The following is an 18,362-nucleotide window of genomic DNA, read 5'->3' on the forward strand; positions in this document are numbered from 1 at the left end:
ATAGGGACCCGTGAAGGTCCGGGTTAGAATATTGATCTTCATTAACCCCTGCTTGTCGTAAGAGGCGACTAACGGGATCGGGTGGTTAGTCTCGCTGAGTTGGTTGAGACATGTCATCGGTTCCCAATTGCGCAGATCGAGGCTCATTCTGTTGATCACTGTATTGTCTGGTCCAGACTCGATTATTTACAGACCGCCGCCATAGAGCTTGAATATTGCTGAGTGCGGCGTAAAACTAAACTCACTCACTCACTCCCTGTATTATAGGTAGTGGTTAAGGTGACACGTAATTATTGCTTGCAAACTGTCGCAGGATCCACCATTGGTGGATAAATAGATATAATCATATTTAACCACAGTTCTTTCAAATTCCAATTGCATCAAATATCGACCACGCCTACTTTTCTATTCTCCTTTTTAACTAGTGATTTTGAATTCGTGCACATTGAGCAAAATATCATTCAATAGTGAAATGATATAACTAAACAAAAGGGCATGTTGACAAGATCGGTGAATTAAAGCGACAAAATTAAAGCGAAATTCATCAATAAACGCCACGAACGTCTTTCAGTGGGGATAGGAACACATTGCCTACAACCCATTGTACGATTTCACTAAAACATTATTCTACATTACCAATGAAAAAATAAGAATGTTTGTAAAATAAATATGGTACTTAGTATTTAGTTTTGTTTGTTTGTTGTTTAACGCCACACTCAGCAATATTCCAGCTATTTGTCGGCAGTTTGAATATAATCGAGTCTGGACCAGACAATGCAGTGATCAACATCATGAGCATCGATCTACGCAATCGGGATACGATGACACGTATCAACCAAATCAGCGAGCCTGACCACCCGATCCCGTTAGTCGCCTCTTAATTACAAGCAGGGGTTGCTGAAGGCCAATTGTAATAATCAAATAATATTATTAAATTCTAACCCGGGTTAGGAGGTAAAAACTGGCGAGCACAGTGAGTAAATCCACTCACAAAAAGTGAAATATGTTCTTTAAAATGATATTTCATTTCTTATAAATGAATAACCCACACATATAAAAAAATCACAAGCATCACCAACAACAAAATATGTACGAAATTAATTATATTTGTCAGAAATTATTCCACGGACAACGCCCAGTATGTTATTGGCCAATCAGAAAACAATAGACTGCTAATGGACGACTGACGTAATTATCTATGGTTTATGTGTATTTATTAAACGGGAAGTGACCATATGGCTTGTAGTGCCTAGTAAGTGAGTGAGTGAGTATGGTTTTGCGCCGCTTCTATTTTTTTATAGCTCTTTATCCAATTTTTAACTCACCCCACCGCCCCTGACTAGTAACAGCAAAAGGTCGGAGTGGCCTACAGATTCCAATGAACTGGATCAATTGCGACATGTAATAGCAACAATTTGGTACATTTGTTCGTAAAAATATCAATCAATACATATTGACATCCACGAATGTCGCGTTTGATCACCTCGTTCATCAATACAGGGACACGTGCTTTCCATTAGTGAAAGCAGGAAAATACTGTATTTTTTAGCTAAGTCAGCAGAAAAAAAAGTCTTACGTGTTTATGGGCACTCGGTAGATCAATATGAAATTCTCTTCAATGTGATTTTTACTTCTATTCGATAATATCGCAACAGTTACTGACTAAACAGTTTCTATATTTTCTGTTTAATTGACATTTTAGAATAATAATATAGAGTATTGCTTGACAACGGTATAAGAATCTATACGAAACGTTGCATCATGATGTAGTAAAGAATTTGTTATCCAAAAAGTAATTTACATTTCATATCAGTATATTTATAGACCATGTGTGTGCTATGCTACGGGGGTAAGTGAGATGGGCTTAACTGTTTTGCAATTTGAACAGTATTTTACTTATAGCACGGCCTGTCCGGATACTATGGGACAAAAATAAAACCTATTTTCATAGGCTTCTGGTGAACCAAAGGGAGGCAACTCTTCACATAGAGTCATAATGTGGGATGGCTGGGTTGTTTTGGGAGTATTACATTGTTTGCCGACACGGTTTATACCTGTCATCGTATATCAACTGTTTAGATCGATGCTCATGATGTTGATCACTGGATGGTCTGGTCCAGTCTTTACAGATCACCAGTTAGCTCGAATATTGCTGAGTGCGGCGTTAGATAGAAAGCCGAAAATAGAACGGCCATCTTGGAATAGTCTGGACAAGCACGAGACGTCATACACACGTACGAGACGTCATACACACGCACGAGACGTCATATACACGCACGAACATCATTTGCACCGTCTATATTGAACGAGTTGGACCATATTGTAGGTATGTGTTTAATCACCATCATTTAGTTACCAGGTGCCCAATTGACGAACAAGAGAAGAAAGACCATCTTTATCATCTCCATAGAAAGATCATGCTTCCTCAAAAAATTGTGAAATGGAGACACAAAAGGCTGGAACTACTGAAATAGTACTCGACACAGACAAGCGAACAAACACAGTTGACCGATGAAAGTTAAGTGAGTGAGTTTAGTTTTACGCTGCTTTTAGCAATATTCCCGCAATACTACGGCAGGGCACACCAGTAATGGGCTTCACACATTGTACCCATGTGGGGAATCGAACCCGGGTCTTCGGCGTGACGAGCAAGCGCTTTAACCACTAGGTTACCCTCGAGCCCCTTTCTAAACATTGTCGTGTGGCAAAAGAGAAACTTAATTTCATTCTTCTCTGGGGCGGTGGGGTAGCCTAAAGGTTAAAGCGTTGGCTCGTCACGCCGAAGACCCGGGTTCGAATCCCCACATGGGTACAATGTGTGAAGCCCATTTCTGGTGTCCCCCGCCGTGATGTTGCTGGAATATTGCTAAAAGCGGCGTAAAACCAAACCCAGTCAGTCAGTCAGTCGTTCTTCTCTGAGATTGCAAATCAAGTTCAGCCCAAACCAATTCGCCTGTTACGACCAAAACAATGCATTGTCATCAATAAACTATCTGAAACTAACTATTCTTTAAGAGGGAGGCTGGAAAAAGATGACACTTAAGGGAAAATGATACTTTTGCACTCCTCTGCGAATACTTACATGATCCTTTTAAAAACTGACATTTGTTTTCCAGATAATTATCTTTACAATTACGTCGCCTTAGAATTTCAATGCGTTCAAAAGTGTTTTCTCTGGCTTGTGAAAAATTAATCAGAAACATATTGATTTTCAAAAAAACCCTACGTTTTTGTCTTACATTGATTTTCATCTACATCTTCATCAATAGAAGTCATGACGCACTGACGAGGCGTAACAACCAGGAAGTCCAAGAACCGTTACTGAAGGTGCATAGGTGGCTCAACACAGGTGGCATTCAATAACCTACATATGGATTTTACCTTGAGCCTGCCATATTTATCATATGACGTTCGGAGTTGTTCAAAGCTTAGAAACATTCAATTAAATATTTATATATCAATTTATTCGAGAAATGGTGTTGGGATTTTCGTTTGATGCAAGATTTAGCTCCCTCTCCCCCTAACCAGCCTCCTCCACTCCCCTCATTATGCGGAGTTTCCATGGGGAATACTGTACTTTGACTCACGGTGGTCTAACCCCACATCTACAGGTACATTTTAGCCATATATTTCCCACAACGTTAAAATGCCCTCGGTGTCATGTCATCGTCAGATTGAATTATGAAAGCTGGAGTATCAATGAAGACGGCGTTTTGGGTAAATTGTTTAACAAACTATCCATATGGGACCACCCTACCCCCAGCCTGAAATATGACAGCTTGAGATTCATAATCGAACCCTGATTAGATGCTCATTTGTACAAGCAGAGGAATGGTAAACGTGTACAAGAGTGAGTGAGTTTCGTTTTTAGCAATATTCCAGCAAAATCACAGCGGGGGACACCAGAATGGGCTTCACACATTGTACGCAAGTGGGGATTCGAACCCGGATTCTGGTATGAGGATGCTAACGCATTACCCACTAGGCTACCCCATAGCCTCGGCGAATCAAGGTGCATTGTAACCAGCTGGGGAAGTAACCTTGGTCTTGGACATGATAGCACTAGTGAGTGAGTGAGTATGGTTTTATATCAATATTTTTAATTAAAACTACTCAACTGGGATACGATCAACCAAGTCAAAAAGCGCGGCCACCCGATCGCGTTTAGTTAGCCGCCTCTTATAACAAGCGGGAGCGGGTATTTTAAGTTGGATTACTTGTCCCCAATCCCTTTCACATTTGTGAATAAAATATGTTTAAATCATTATAACAAGCATGGGTTACTGAAGATCAACCCGTGACGGTCCGGGTTAGAATATTGGTCTCCAGTAACCCATGCTTGTCGTAAGAGGCGACTAACGGGATCGGGTGGTCAGGCTCGCTGACTTGGTTGACACATGTCATCGGTTCCCAATTGCGCAGATCGAGGCTCATGTTGTTGATCACTGGATTATCTGGTCCACACTCCATTATTTACAGACCGCCGCCATATAACTGGAACATTGCTGAGTGCGGCGTAAAACTAAACTCACTCACTCACTGAAGATCAATTCTAACCCGGATCTTCACGGGTCATGAAGGGACAATATGGGCCATCTGCTAACCATTCCATTGGTCAACCAAGCCACCCGATCCCGTTAGTCGCCTCTTACGACAAGCATGGGTTGCTGAATTCTAACCCGGTTCTGCAGAACCTCGTATAACTCGAACTATTTACATAAGTCCTTCAGTTTCGACACAGCGGTGTTTGTCTGTACTTAATTCTTTTTATTCCGATTGTATTCCTTAACATTCCACTCAAGATGGATAACACGTAGTTGTTGTAGCAAGCTGCTTATTCCCTATGTTTCTGACCCGTGAAGGTCCGGGTTAGAATTGGTCTTCAGTAACCCATGCTTGTCGTAAGAGGCGACTAACGGGATCAGATGGTCAGGTTCGACTTGGTTGACACACAGTGTGCGAAATAGCCACTGACTAGTAAAAATCCAGTCGGGCCAGTAAATCCCCACAGTCACTGGCCCGACTGGCTAGTGAATTTTCAAATATATCACTCTCTCAGATTTGTTCAGTTATAATACACTCTTAAACCATGCAAGATTATGCCCTGATTAAAATGTTCATCACATTAGCAGCTTAATGATGAAACCCGTGTCTACATTCAAATTTCGGAGTAGTGAATTATTTTGTGGGCTAGTAACTTTCAGGCAAAGCTAGCCCGACTGGCTAGCAAAATTTGAAAACTATGCCGCACACTGTTGACACATGTCAAACAAGCAAACAAACTATTCTGTAATGGAAATGCCAGCGACCATTTTCTTGATGCTGCTTTTTGCAAGCACCACAGACCTGGTGTGACACTGTGTTCCAGATAATTATCTGGACAATTACGTCGCCTTAGAATTTGTGTTTATTTGTCCCGGGAGAGGGGTGTATCGGATGAGATTATATCTGATTTTAATGGGGTTGACCAGCGATTGCAATATTCCTAATATTAACTCAATACTCTTCATCGCATCCCAGTAGCGCTGATCGATGCTCATGATGTTGATCACTGGATTGTCTGGTCCAGACTCGATTATTAACAGACCGCCGCCATTATCGCTGAGCGCGGCCTTAAACAACCAACCAACCAGCCAAATGTTTCTGAGATCAGTAAGAGCTGTAATTACCTGTCACAGTGTCCTCCACGGTCTTGATTTCCTCGGGGGTATCGAGCATGGCCAGATCCCCTCCTTGTGCTTGACACGCCTGCCTAGCCCCACTCCAAGTCAGTGAACCCGAATAATGTCGCAGGTATGTAGGTACGGGGGTTGTGGTCGGCGTTGTTGAAGTGGTTGTGGTTGTTGAAGTGGTGGTGGTTGTTGAAGTGGACGTTGTTGACGTTGTTGGTGTAATTGGTTGCAGGCTAGTGTGTCGGAGGAGACATGTTACATCGTTTGACGAGTCTGAAACTAAATGAAACAAGTACCGGTGAAGTCATTGTATATGTAAAGAGTGATTCCATTGTATATGTAAACTGTGATTCCATTGTATATGTAAACAGTGATTCCTTTGCATATGTAAATTGTGATTCCATTGCATATGTAAAGAGTGCTTCCGTTGTATATGTAAACAGTGATTCCATTGTATATGTAAACTGTGATTCCATTGTATATGTAAACTGTGATTCCTTTGCATATGTAAATTGTGATTCCATTGCATATGTAAAGAGTGCTTCCGTTGTATATGTAAACAGTGATTCCATTGTATATGTAAACTGTGATTCTATTGTATATGTAAACTGTGATTCCATTGTATATGTAAATTGTGATTCCATTGTATATGTAAATTGTGATTCCATTGTATATGTAAACTGTGATTCCATTGTATATGTAAACAGTGATTCCTTTGCATATGTAAATTGTGATTCCATTGTATATGTAAAGAGTGATTCCATTGTATATGTAAACTGTGATTCCATTGTATATGTAAAGAGTGCTTCCGTTGTATATGTAAACAGTGATTCCATTGTATATGTAAATTGTGATTCCATTGTATATGTAAACTGTGATTCCATTGTATATGTAAATTGTGATTCCATTGTATATGTAAACTGTGATTCCATTGTATATGTAAACAGTGATTCCTTTGCATATGTAAATTGTGATTCCATTGTATATGTAAACAGTGATTCCATTGTATATGTAAACAGTGATTCCTTTGCATATGTAAATTGTGATTCCATTGTATATGTAAACAGTGATTCCTTTGCATATGTAAACAGTGATTCCATTGTATATGTAAAATCTGAGTCCATTGTATATGTAAAATGTGATTACGTTGTATATGTAAAGAGTTATTCCACTGTATATGTAAACAGTGATTCCATTGTATATGTAAACAATGGTTGTCCTGTATATGTAAAGAGTGATTCCATTGAATATGTAAACAATGGTTGTCCTGTATATGTAAAGAGTGATTCCATTGAATATGTAAACAATGGTTGTCCTGTATATGTAAACAGTGATTCCATTGTATATGTAAACAATGGTTGTCCTGTATATGTAAACAATGGTTGTCCTGTATATGTAAACTGTGATTCCATTGTATATGTAAACAATGGTTGTCCTGTGTATGTAAACAATGCTTGTCCTGTATATGTAAAGAGTGATTCCATTGTATATGTAAACAATGGTTGTCCTGTATATGTAAAGAGTGATTCCATTGTATATGTAAACAATGGTTGTCCTGTATATGTAAACAATGGTTGTCCTGTATATGTAAACAATGGTTGTCCTGTATATGTAAAGAGTGATTCCATTGTATATGTAAACAATGGTTGTCCTGTATATGTAAACAATGGTTGTCCTGTATATGTAAACAATGGTTGTCCTGTATATGTAAACAATGGTTGTCCTGTACATGTAAACTGTGATTCCATTGTATATGTAAACAATGGTTGTCCTGTATATGTAAACAATGGTTGTCCTGTATATGTAAACAATGGTTGTCCTGTATATGTAAACAGTGGTTGTCCTGTATATGTAAACAATGGTTGTCCTGTATATGTAAACAGTGGTTGTCCTGTATATGTAAACCGTTAAACAATTGCTTAATATGTGGATTAGTCTGGATTATCTGCCCAAACTATTTGCATTGTCCAGCCGTGTTCCACCACTGTGGAGGGTTATCTCCCCAAACCCCTACAGCCCAGTACCCCTACATCCCAGTACCCCTACAATTAGTTAAAACAACACACTGCATTTACCTGTCTGGCATAATGAACTGACCCAAAGGAGAGATTACAGGTTGAGCATACAGTGCGAGATTAAGCTGCACAGAGTATACAGATGAGAAGGGAATAAGATAGTGCTGTTGTTTATTTGGGTTTTAGTAATTCACTTTAAATAAGATGAGATGAATAAAATGTTGAACTACCGTATACCGGGAAATTTTCAAGGTACTAAAATTTCAAGGTTTGAGACCCCCAGACCTTTCGAGGTGATTTAAATTTCGAGGTTTGGGTACCTAAAATATATAAATATTTTAGACAATTTTAATTTCGAGGTTAGAAGAAAGTGGCCAGAAACACCCCTTACCGGTCCAATACTCACTGAGCTATCGGCAAAACTCCGAGTAGCCAGTGTTAAATTACATTTGTGACGTCATTCCATTGTCTGTTCGCTCAATTACTTTTCAGGAATGGAGCGATGTGTACCAGTTTTAAAATAAAACCTTCATTTTGTCATTTTGACATTTAATTTTGATAACAGAAATATTCCCAATACTTTGAATGTAATTTAAGTAGGGTAATATCCTCGTAATTCTCCATTATTTTTAAGGAATGGAGAGTTACTCGGACATTACCCTCTACATAGTAAAGAAAACAAACGTTTGATCCTTTGTTGTGATAAATGACCCATGAAACACTGTCGGCAGAGTTCAAACATGACGCCATTTGTTGTTCTAGCTTCCTGATGTACATAGTGAGTAGACAGATTTTGCAAATCGTAATAATATCAGTTGTAATAGTGTTGGAGATAGTAAACTGAGATAAATATTTTGAGATGATTTGGGGTGATATATTGAGGGGCGTTAAAACAGTAGTCAATTAGCAAAGCCATATCCAAAATTTCACATATCACAACACATTGGGGTATAATATTTCTTTAAAAAAAGTATTTAATTTGAACTCTTGGCATCATGTATGAATAAGTGAAAACATTAGAATAAGTTATGTCCTTATGATTACGTCATCTGAAAGGGGGTGGGTAGTGTCTCCAAAACAAGCTCTTTAAGTAAACATGAAGGGGGGGGGGGGGTCATTTTAACAAGCGACTGTAGTTTCCAATTGCTTTTTTATGCGCTTTAATATCTAAGTTTGATTCTAGCGGACTTTTGGTGATGCCTTTATTGCAGATTTTGCGTTTTTGGGGGGGTACCAAGATAAAAAAGTCAAACAAAATGGGGATCATGAGGCTGGAACATAGGTTGACCGATAACATGTAGAAAAACAAAACATAAAAAGACATTTTATATGTTATGAAATTATTATATTTAATGAAGTTAATTAAACCTCAACTTCAATATTATTGAATTTTTGTTAAAATATTTTAGTTATCATTCATTAAAACCATTCTCTCAAACTGTTAGTTTGGTTATTGCTCATTAAAATCATTCTCTCACGTGCTAAGTGTTTGGGCTGGTCCATTGTATGAAATAGGTAACAGGCAGGAGATTAGCAGTGCACTGGACCATGAACTTTGTTGTTATAAGTTGTAGGAGTTATGGGATGTAGGGGTTATGGGATGTGGGGGTTATGGGATGTGGGGGTTTTGGGAGGTTACCCTGTTGAGGCGGTGGGGGCTCATGATTATATGTTCGCTCCTCACACCGAAGACCCGGGTTCGATTCCCCACATGGGTACCATGTGTGAAGCCTACGTGCCCCGCCGTGATATTGCTCGAATATCGCTAAAAGCGGCGTAAAGCTGAACTCACTTACTTACTCCACCACCTGGGATTTGAATCAAACACCATGTCTGTGAATAATGATCAGATTTAATCACTCCACAGACTCCGCTCCTCGTCAATAAAAAGTCTGAAACAAAGGACTCAAAAACAAACAGGAATATTTAAAGTTAAGAGGTAAATATTATTCCCATCGGTCGATCTTCACCAAGGTTGCACAGTTTCAAGATGCACTGTTATGTCAAAACAAACCCTGCCTGCTCTAATCCCAGATAATAGCTCAATCTTTAATGCTGAAAGGCTTTTCAAATGCTTTGGACTTATTCAACATCAGTCAAGCATTAGACAAATTATCATTTTCCGATTCTCTTTCATGCCTTCAAGCACTTAACAATATATGTCTGAGTCATCGATATATGCTTGGCATTTTAGAATTGTTTAATGATGCTCCTTTTGGCCAATACGACATGATGTTTTGTTGGTTAACTAACCATGTAGACATAGAGGACAATGCAGAAGCTGGCGCTGCACCTAGAGTTGCCGTTGAAAACATTCTGATTCCACACTCGGATCATAAATCTTGAATCAAAGTTTATATTGAACATCAATGCAAAGAAACATCTAGTTCGGCATAACCATACCCATGAAGAACTGTTTAAATGTCAGGATTATTCGTTTTGTGTTCCCTGGAGAATCAAGCGCGTTGTGTTGGCTGTATATAGTCTCTTAAGAGATACTTATTATCTTGTTTCACTGTCATTGGATGAACAATATCTTCTAGATTACCGGATAACATATCTATTTTCACAGCAGAAGCCAAAGCTATATTAACGGCTCTTAAATATATTTAAAAAAACACTCTAAATATAAACACTATATCACTTTTTCTGACTCTCTTTCGTGCCTTCAGGCTATTATATATCTTGTACACATCCACTTTTAATTGAAATTGTTGAATTATGTAATGATCTTGCTACTGGGCAATTCGATATCGTCCTCTGTTGGTTGCCAAGCAACGTCGGCATTTCTGGTAACACAATGGCCGATATTATTGCTAAGGAAGCGTTCAACAATCTGTGACACCACTTCTTATTCCAAACTCTGAGTACAAAGCTGTCATTAGATCCTATATCTGTGATCTGATGCGCGGGAAGTGGGACACCCAAGTAGGTATAAATGATTTACATGCAATAAAACCAATATCGGTTACACCTACTTGGGTTGTCAGTCCAGATTTGAGGAGGTCATCATGCGACGATGTCGTATTGGCCATGCTAGATATACTCATGAATACCCGTTATCCCTTGTGATGAAAGAATCACGGTCAAGCACGTCCTGCTTAACTGTATTGATTTTTCCATCACAAAGGATAACTATTTCAATGTAAAAACGATAAAGGATGTTTTTAATAATGTACATGTTCATTTAATTATTGAGTTTTTAAAAGAAATTGAATTAATTGATAAAATTTGATACGTATTGTAATTAAAATATGAATTTTAATTTGTGGGAATGAATTAATGACTTCGACTGTTAGCTGCATTACCTTCAAAGGGGGTTGAAAATAAAATTATTGTCCCCCTGAGAAGGCATGTAAGTTCCATTTCATTCCCAAAATAATTCATACCACGTGTTTTTAATAGTAGAATATGTGTTATTTTAATGTATGTCAAGATTATCAAGTATTGGGTTTGATTACTCTATCAAGAAAATAATGTTATACTACATCATATTTATCAGTATGAAAGATGCATAGCGAACAAGGGTATTGATTGTTGGGCTTTTCGAGTTAAAACTCTCCTCTCTGAATATGGATTTGGGTCCGTGTGGACCGATCAACGGGTTAACAGCATTCCTTCCTTTATTCATTCGTTCAAGTAGAGGTGCGTTGATATTGATAACCAGCGGTGGTTCGAAAGTTTAAATCAGTACTCTAAATTATCTCTATATCGGTCAGTTAAATCTGCTGTGGTTTTTTGAAAGTTATCTATATAGTATATCAGTGAAAATCTATCGCTCTGCACTTTGTTTTCTCAGATGTTCTAATCACTGCTTAATGATTGAAATGGGGCGGAAACTGGGGTTAAAGAGAGAGGGGCGCCTATGTCCGCTATGTGTTGTTCCAGCTGTAGAAACAGAATTACATTTTGCCCTACAGTGCCCATTTTATAGCGAATTAAGACAATCATTATTACCAAGATATTATTGGCAAATATCATCAGAACATAAGTTATATTTACTTTTAACATCAGATAATGTATATACCATTGAATGTCTAGGAAAGTACGTATTCCTTGCAATGAAAAAAACGTAAATCGTTTGTGTCACCAACTTAACCATGACTATTATTATACCACCTGTCAACTGTGCGGCGCCCCATCAGCATTTATATCTTTGTATAATGCACTGTATAATGGGCCTGTGGCCCCTCTACTGCAATAAAGTCATTCATTCATTCCGACTATGTCATACCCATGTGTATTTGAATCAATATTAAGTGACAGGGATGTCCGATGTCCGCGATAATGTAAGCGTATCCTGCCCCACTGATGACATCCATCATAAACACATGCAAAGGCAGGTCAATTGTCCACCTGATACAGAACGGTAACATATGGTACAAGCCAATATAGGAAATTGCATCAAATTTGGAAATACCCCCACATGATCACCATGAAACCTTTTGTAGTGAGCAATATTTCAGCAATATTTCAGCTATATGGCGGCTGTCTATAAATAATCGAGTCTGGTCCAGTGATCAGCATCGACTTATGCAATTGGGATACGATGACATGTGTCAACCAAGTCAGCGAGCATCACCACCCGATCCCGTTAGTCGCCTCTTACGACAAGCATGGGTTACTGAAGATCAATTCTAACCCGGATCTTCACTGGTCTGAAACCTTTTGAAGGCTTTACTGTGGCCTTGAATGCTGTAGGCGTCATCAAACTTTACAGCAAAGTCCGCATAACGCTCCTTGAAATCGGCATAGAAAGAGCATGTCCGGTTATAAAGCTTGAAATAATGGAATATTGCTCGACTATTGGGAATTTGATGGCATGCCTCTTGCCATGTGGTCTTCAATAAACATCCTGTTAGATAACAGAATACACACAAAAAAAAACTATAAATATCTGCTATCAGAGAACCAGGTGTGTTCCTAATTGTCGCCAAGACGTCTTAATAAATTATGACACTTTAGAGATCTCTAGAGACGTCCACGTTCTATCGTGTTAAGCCACGCATCTACTCTGCACAGTTCTGGGTGCTGTTGTCCAAAACAACCTTAGCACTAAGATTACCTCAAGTCTATGTTGAGGTCACCTTAGTCCTAAGACCGCTTGGTACAACGGCACCCAGAACAATAAGCCCATTGCCAAAAAAAAAAGAATAATATCTTGTACCCACATTTGGAGATCACCATTACATAATCGATATCGTATTTAGTGACTTTGATTAATGCATAAATGCTATGCCAAGACGATTATCATTGTATTATAGATCAAGTAAATAATGAACAGCGCTGGTTTGGCAGTGAAGACGTACTGACATCAGAAACCTTTTGTTGTCGGTACGAAATTACGTAACTGTACCTGAGATTCTTAGTTCTCGAGTTTTTCAAGTCTTTATATCTTTGACAAAATATTAATTATTTATGATTGAAGCTTTTGAAAATTCATAGAAGGTTCAAACCTATTGTCTCAGAAGCAAACAACATGTATTCTGTATGTATGAAGCAACAGTGAACAGCAACTTCGTTCGAGAATTTGATACTTTTGGACACAAGTCTTCTTCAATATGTTATGTTTACATCTTTAGTGAATATTCCACCGAAGAAAACATTTTATTGCACATGGTGTAAATCATGAAAATGTTCACACGTTCCTATAAAGCAAAAGTTCAACTTTTAAAACCTTTCTTTCGGTCATGTATACGTTCATAATTCAACTGGTCGATTCATATGGATTACGACAATGATCATATACTCATGCCAATAATGGTTGTCACCCCCTCCCGACCCCACCCCAACCCTACCCCAACCCTACCCCAACCCCAACCCAACCCTAACCCAACCCCAACCCCAACCCCAACCCCAACCCCACACACCCCATCCCCACACACCCCATCCCACACCCCTCTCATATAAAACAAATTGAAGGGGGTGACAACCATTATTGGCATGAGTTTATATATGAGCATAGTATCATCGAAGGTTTGACTGACTGAGTTTGGTTTTACGCCGTTTTTAGCAATATTCCAGCAACATCACGGCGGGGGACACCAGAAATGGGCTTCACACATTGTACCCATGTGGGGATTCGAACCCGGGTGGTCGGCGTGACGAGCGGACGCTTTAACCATTAGGCTACCCCACCGCCCCTCGAAGGTATGACTTTGACAAGGATGGAATCATTTGGCTATCATATTCACAAAGTCAACGCCAGAGAATAAGAGTTCCGATTATCTGCCGACTTTCCAGTGTGTGTTTTTGCGTGTGTGCGTGCATGCGTGCGTACGTACGTGATATTGCTGGAATATTGTTAAAAGCGGCGTAATATAATACTTATTCACTCACCCATGCATACTCATGCCGAACTATATATGCGCTTTGTGCTTTTCGTTAGGAACATTATTCTTGTGAATGAACAGTGCACAATCCTCATATACAATACTGTATATACTGTAACATACATTATACAAATTAAGAATATACCAACCTCTCACCCCACACAGACGAAGAACCAAATACAAAAAAAAAAAACCTCTTAGGATTTCAGTATCTCCCTCACTGGCAGGTTTGAGGCACGTAAATTTTTAAATAATAGTATCTATATATTTGGGAATTTTCTGTTTTTTGTATGCCATGGAAACAGCCTAGGTTTTGCATTGTCGATCTGAATTAAAGGCTTCGATGGCCTTTATTGGTATAGTCAGATTTGTACATCACGAGTAAGCGTCAATTTCCACCAGTGCACGCGGCTAAACTAGTATTTCAAAACAGATGGATTAACCTAAAAAGATAATTAATAAACACACTGCAACAATCCCATTTAGAAAGGAGTTAACATTTGTTTTATTTATTGATTTGCTACTTGGAAGGTCCGTGTTGAAGTTGTGATGTCGATGGAACAAAGGCAGCTCTGCTCTTAAGTCAGCGGAACCATGGGTATGTATAAACAAACTTGAAAGTGCATCCGAAAAGAGAAATTGTTATGTTTGCCTCCAGGTAAAATTGACAGTGTACACTATTTACCGTCATCCGTTCATAAAGGCTTTGAATAAATCATCTTGAAAACAATTAAGAACTATTTCAAAATTGCTCTATTTTTTTATGCAAGTCGTCTGGGATTTAACTCACCTTATGCCAACAGGCGCAGTTTTCAATAAATTTGACTATTCAATTAATCTCAACCAATAGTGTTTTCAATATGGCTGACAAATGGCAACCAATAGTGTTTTCAATATGGTTGACAAATGACAACCAATAGTGTTTTCAATATAGCTGACAAATGGCAACAAATAGTGTTTTCAATATGGCTGACAAATGGCAACCAATAGTGTTTTTAATATGGCTGACAAATGGCAACCAATAATGTTTTCAATATGGCTGACAAATGGCAACCAACAATGTTTTAGAAAGGAGTTAACATTGGTTTTATTTATTGATTTGCTACTTGGAAGGTCCGTGTTGAAGTTGTGATGTCGATGGAACAAAGGCAGCTCTGCTCTTAAGTCAGCGGAACCATGGGTATGTATAAACAAACTTGAAAGTGCATCCGAAAAGAGAAATTGTTATGTTTGCCTCCAGGTACAATTGACAGTGTACACTTTTTACCGTCATCTTGAAAACAATTAAGAACTATTTCAAAATTGCTCTATTTTTTTATGCAAGTCGTCTGGGATTTAACTCACCTTATGCCAACAGGCGCAGTTTTCAATAAATTTGACTATTCAATTAATCTCAACCAATAGTGTTTTCAATATGGCTGACAAATGGCAACCAATAGTGTTTTCAATATGGTTGACAAATGACAACCAATAGTGTTTTCAATATGGCTGACAAATGGCAACAAATAGTGTTTTCAATTTGGCTGACAAATGGCAACCAATAGTGTTTTTAATATGGCTGACAAATGGCAACCAATAATGTTTTCAATATGGCTGACAAATGGCAACCAATAATGTTTTAGAAAGGAGTTAACATTGGTTTTATTTATTGATTTGCTACTTGGAAGGTCCGTGTTGAAGTTGTGATGTCGATGGAACAAAGGCAGCTCTGCTCTTAAGTCAGCGGAACCATGGGTATGTATAAACAAACTTGAAAGTGCATCCGAAAAGAGAAATTGTTATGTTTGCCTCCAGGTACAATTGACAGTGTACACTATTTACCGTCATCTTGAAAACAATTAAGAACTATTTCAAAATTGATCTATTTTTCATGCAAGACGTCTGGGATTTAACTCACCTTATGTCAACAAGCGCAGTTTTCAATGAATTTGACTATTCAATTTAATTTCAACCAATAGTGTTTTCAATATGGCTGACAAATGGCAACCAATAGTGTTTTCAATATGGTTGACAAATGACAACCAATAGTGTTTTCAATATGGCTGATAAATGACAACCAATAGTGTTTTTAATATGGCTGACAAATGGCAACCAATAGTGTTTTCAATAAAGTTGACAAATGGCAACCAATAGTGTTTTCAATATGGCTGACAAATGGCAACCAATAATGTTTTCAATATAGCTGACAAATGGCAACCAATTGTGTTTTCAATATGGCTGACAAATGGCAACCAATTGTGTTTTCAATATGGCTGACAAATGGCACCAAACAGTCTTTTCAATATAGCTGACAAATGGCAACCAATAATGTTTTCAATATAGCTGACAAATGGCAACCAATCGTGTTTTCAATATGGCTGACAAATGGCAACCAATAATGTTTTCAATATAGCTGACAAATGGCAACCAATTGTGTTTTCAATATGGCTGACAAATGGCAACCAATTGTGTTTTCAATATGGCTGACAAATGGCACCAAACAGTCTTTTCAATATAGCTGACAAATGGCAACCAATAATGTTTTCAATATAGCTGACAAATGGCAACCAATCGTGTTTTTCAATATGGCTGACAAATGGCAACCAATAATGTTTTCAATATAGCTGACAAATGGCAACCAATCGTGTTTTCAATATGGCTGACAAATGGCAACCAATTGTGTTTTCAATATGGCTGACAAATGGCACCAAACAGTCTTTTCAATATGGCTGACAAATGGCAACCAATAGTGTTTTCAATATGGCTGACATATGGCTACAAATACTGTTTTCAATATGGCTGACAAATGGTAAGAAATATTATTTTCAATAATGAAATGATTTTCCAATACGGCTGACAAAATATATCGACTTTTCAAATTTAGTGATTACTAGTGAACATTTCATCTCAACAGCTGCAACCTGAAATTCGCCGTTGATGAAAACAACAAGAAGAGAAATCTTTGCCTGGGTACAGTTAAACCTGGGTAGCATTCCACTCACTTAAAAAACCCATTTAATGTTAATATCGCTATTAAATGTGAAAATAACTTGCGTCAGGGAAGTTCGATATCTAAAACACCGCGCCCATATGGATATAACATCAACGTGGTCGAAATTAAATGTAGCTACTCAACACATTATAGTGTTTATGTTGTATTTATGGTGTGTTCCATATTTATAAGCTTTCCCTTTGACAGTCTAAAGTCTACACAGTGCCAATTAGTTTCTTAATACCTGATTAGTCCTAATTAGGAGATAAACATAATACTGTGTTTGAAAATCGGAGGCATATGACGAAATTATGATAGCTCTAAATTTGATTAAAAACCGAACGCCTCGCGCAACAGAGGTGTTGCTGAAGATCAATTCTAACCCGGATCTCCGCGGGTACTATCTAATATGAGCAGTGGTGTGGAAGCTAATATATTTTGATGGTTTGGGCTTCAAGAGGAATCTGGAATCTCCAAGTCCTTCACGGTCTGAGTTCTTTCAGATAGCATTTACTGACAGGCGCGTGTCTCCATCAGATTACATTAGATCAAATCAGCGGTTAGGGGAATATCATGTTTTCATCCTGGACATCCAGCCGACTCCTTATTTGGATGTTTGATCACTGTTGCTCCTGACCAGTGCTAATTATGTTGTAGTGTGAGTGAGTGAGTGAGTTTAGTTTTATGACGCTTTCAGCAATATTCCAGCAATATCACGGCGGGGGACACCAGAAATGGGCTTCACATATTGCACCCATGTGGGGAATCGAACCCCGGTCTTCGGCGTGACGAGCCACTAGGATAACGCACCGCCCCCTAAATATATTGTAACTAAACTGCCATTGTAAATTTCACTGCCACTCTGTTGTGTTCCGTGGGCGGTGGGGTAGCCTAGTGGTTAAAGCGTTCGCTCGTCACGCCGAAGACCCGGGTTCGAATCCCCACATGGGCACAATGTGTGAAGCCCATTTCTGGTGTCCCCCGCCGCGATTTTGCTGGAATATTGCTAAAAGCGGCGTAAAACCATACTCACTCACTCACTGTTGTGTTCCGTATATTTCCAAAACATTATAAACCTGGTTCAGTTTCTTATACAATTGATAAATATACTGAGGGAAAAAAATAAGGGATCACATGAAAGCACAAATGTTACTTTATATTTTTCCAAGCACTCTTCACAAGCTTGTATCACACAACTTGTGAAGAAACCTGGAAAAAATAAAGGAACACTTGTGCTTTCATGTGATTTGATTTTCGTTAGTTTTGTTTCTGTCTGAACGTTAACACGATGCAAAGACGTACTTCAGTTATCTAAGCTTAGAAACCGTTATCAGACTAAAAAAAACTTGATAAGTATAAAGTATACTATGTT

The 18,362-nt window shown here is 38.4% G+C and overlaps 1 protein-coding gene across 1 annotated transcript in view; it reads right to left on the reverse strand.

Moving 5' to 3' along the window:
- LOC124281392 (protein PRY2-like) overlaps positions 1-18,362 on the reverse strand; it is a 32,689-nt gene that overhangs the window by 8,643 nt on the left and 5,684 nt on the right. The window contains exon 2 of the mRNA XM_046717429.1: positions 5,670-5,951. Within this exon, the coding sequence (XP_046573385.1) occupies positions 5,670-5,951 (282 nt within the window). The remainder of the gene's footprint in view (positions 1-5,669; positions 5,952-18,362) is intronic.

This window comes from Haliotis rubra, unplaced genomic scaffold (genome assembly GCF_003918875.1).
Source record: "Haliotis rubra isolate DU_JTF1 unplaced genomic scaffold, ASM391887v1 Scf108, whole genome shotgun sequence".
Taxonomy (NCBI): Eukaryota; Metazoa; Mollusca; class Gastropoda; order Lepetellida; family Haliotidae; genus Haliotis; species Haliotis rubra.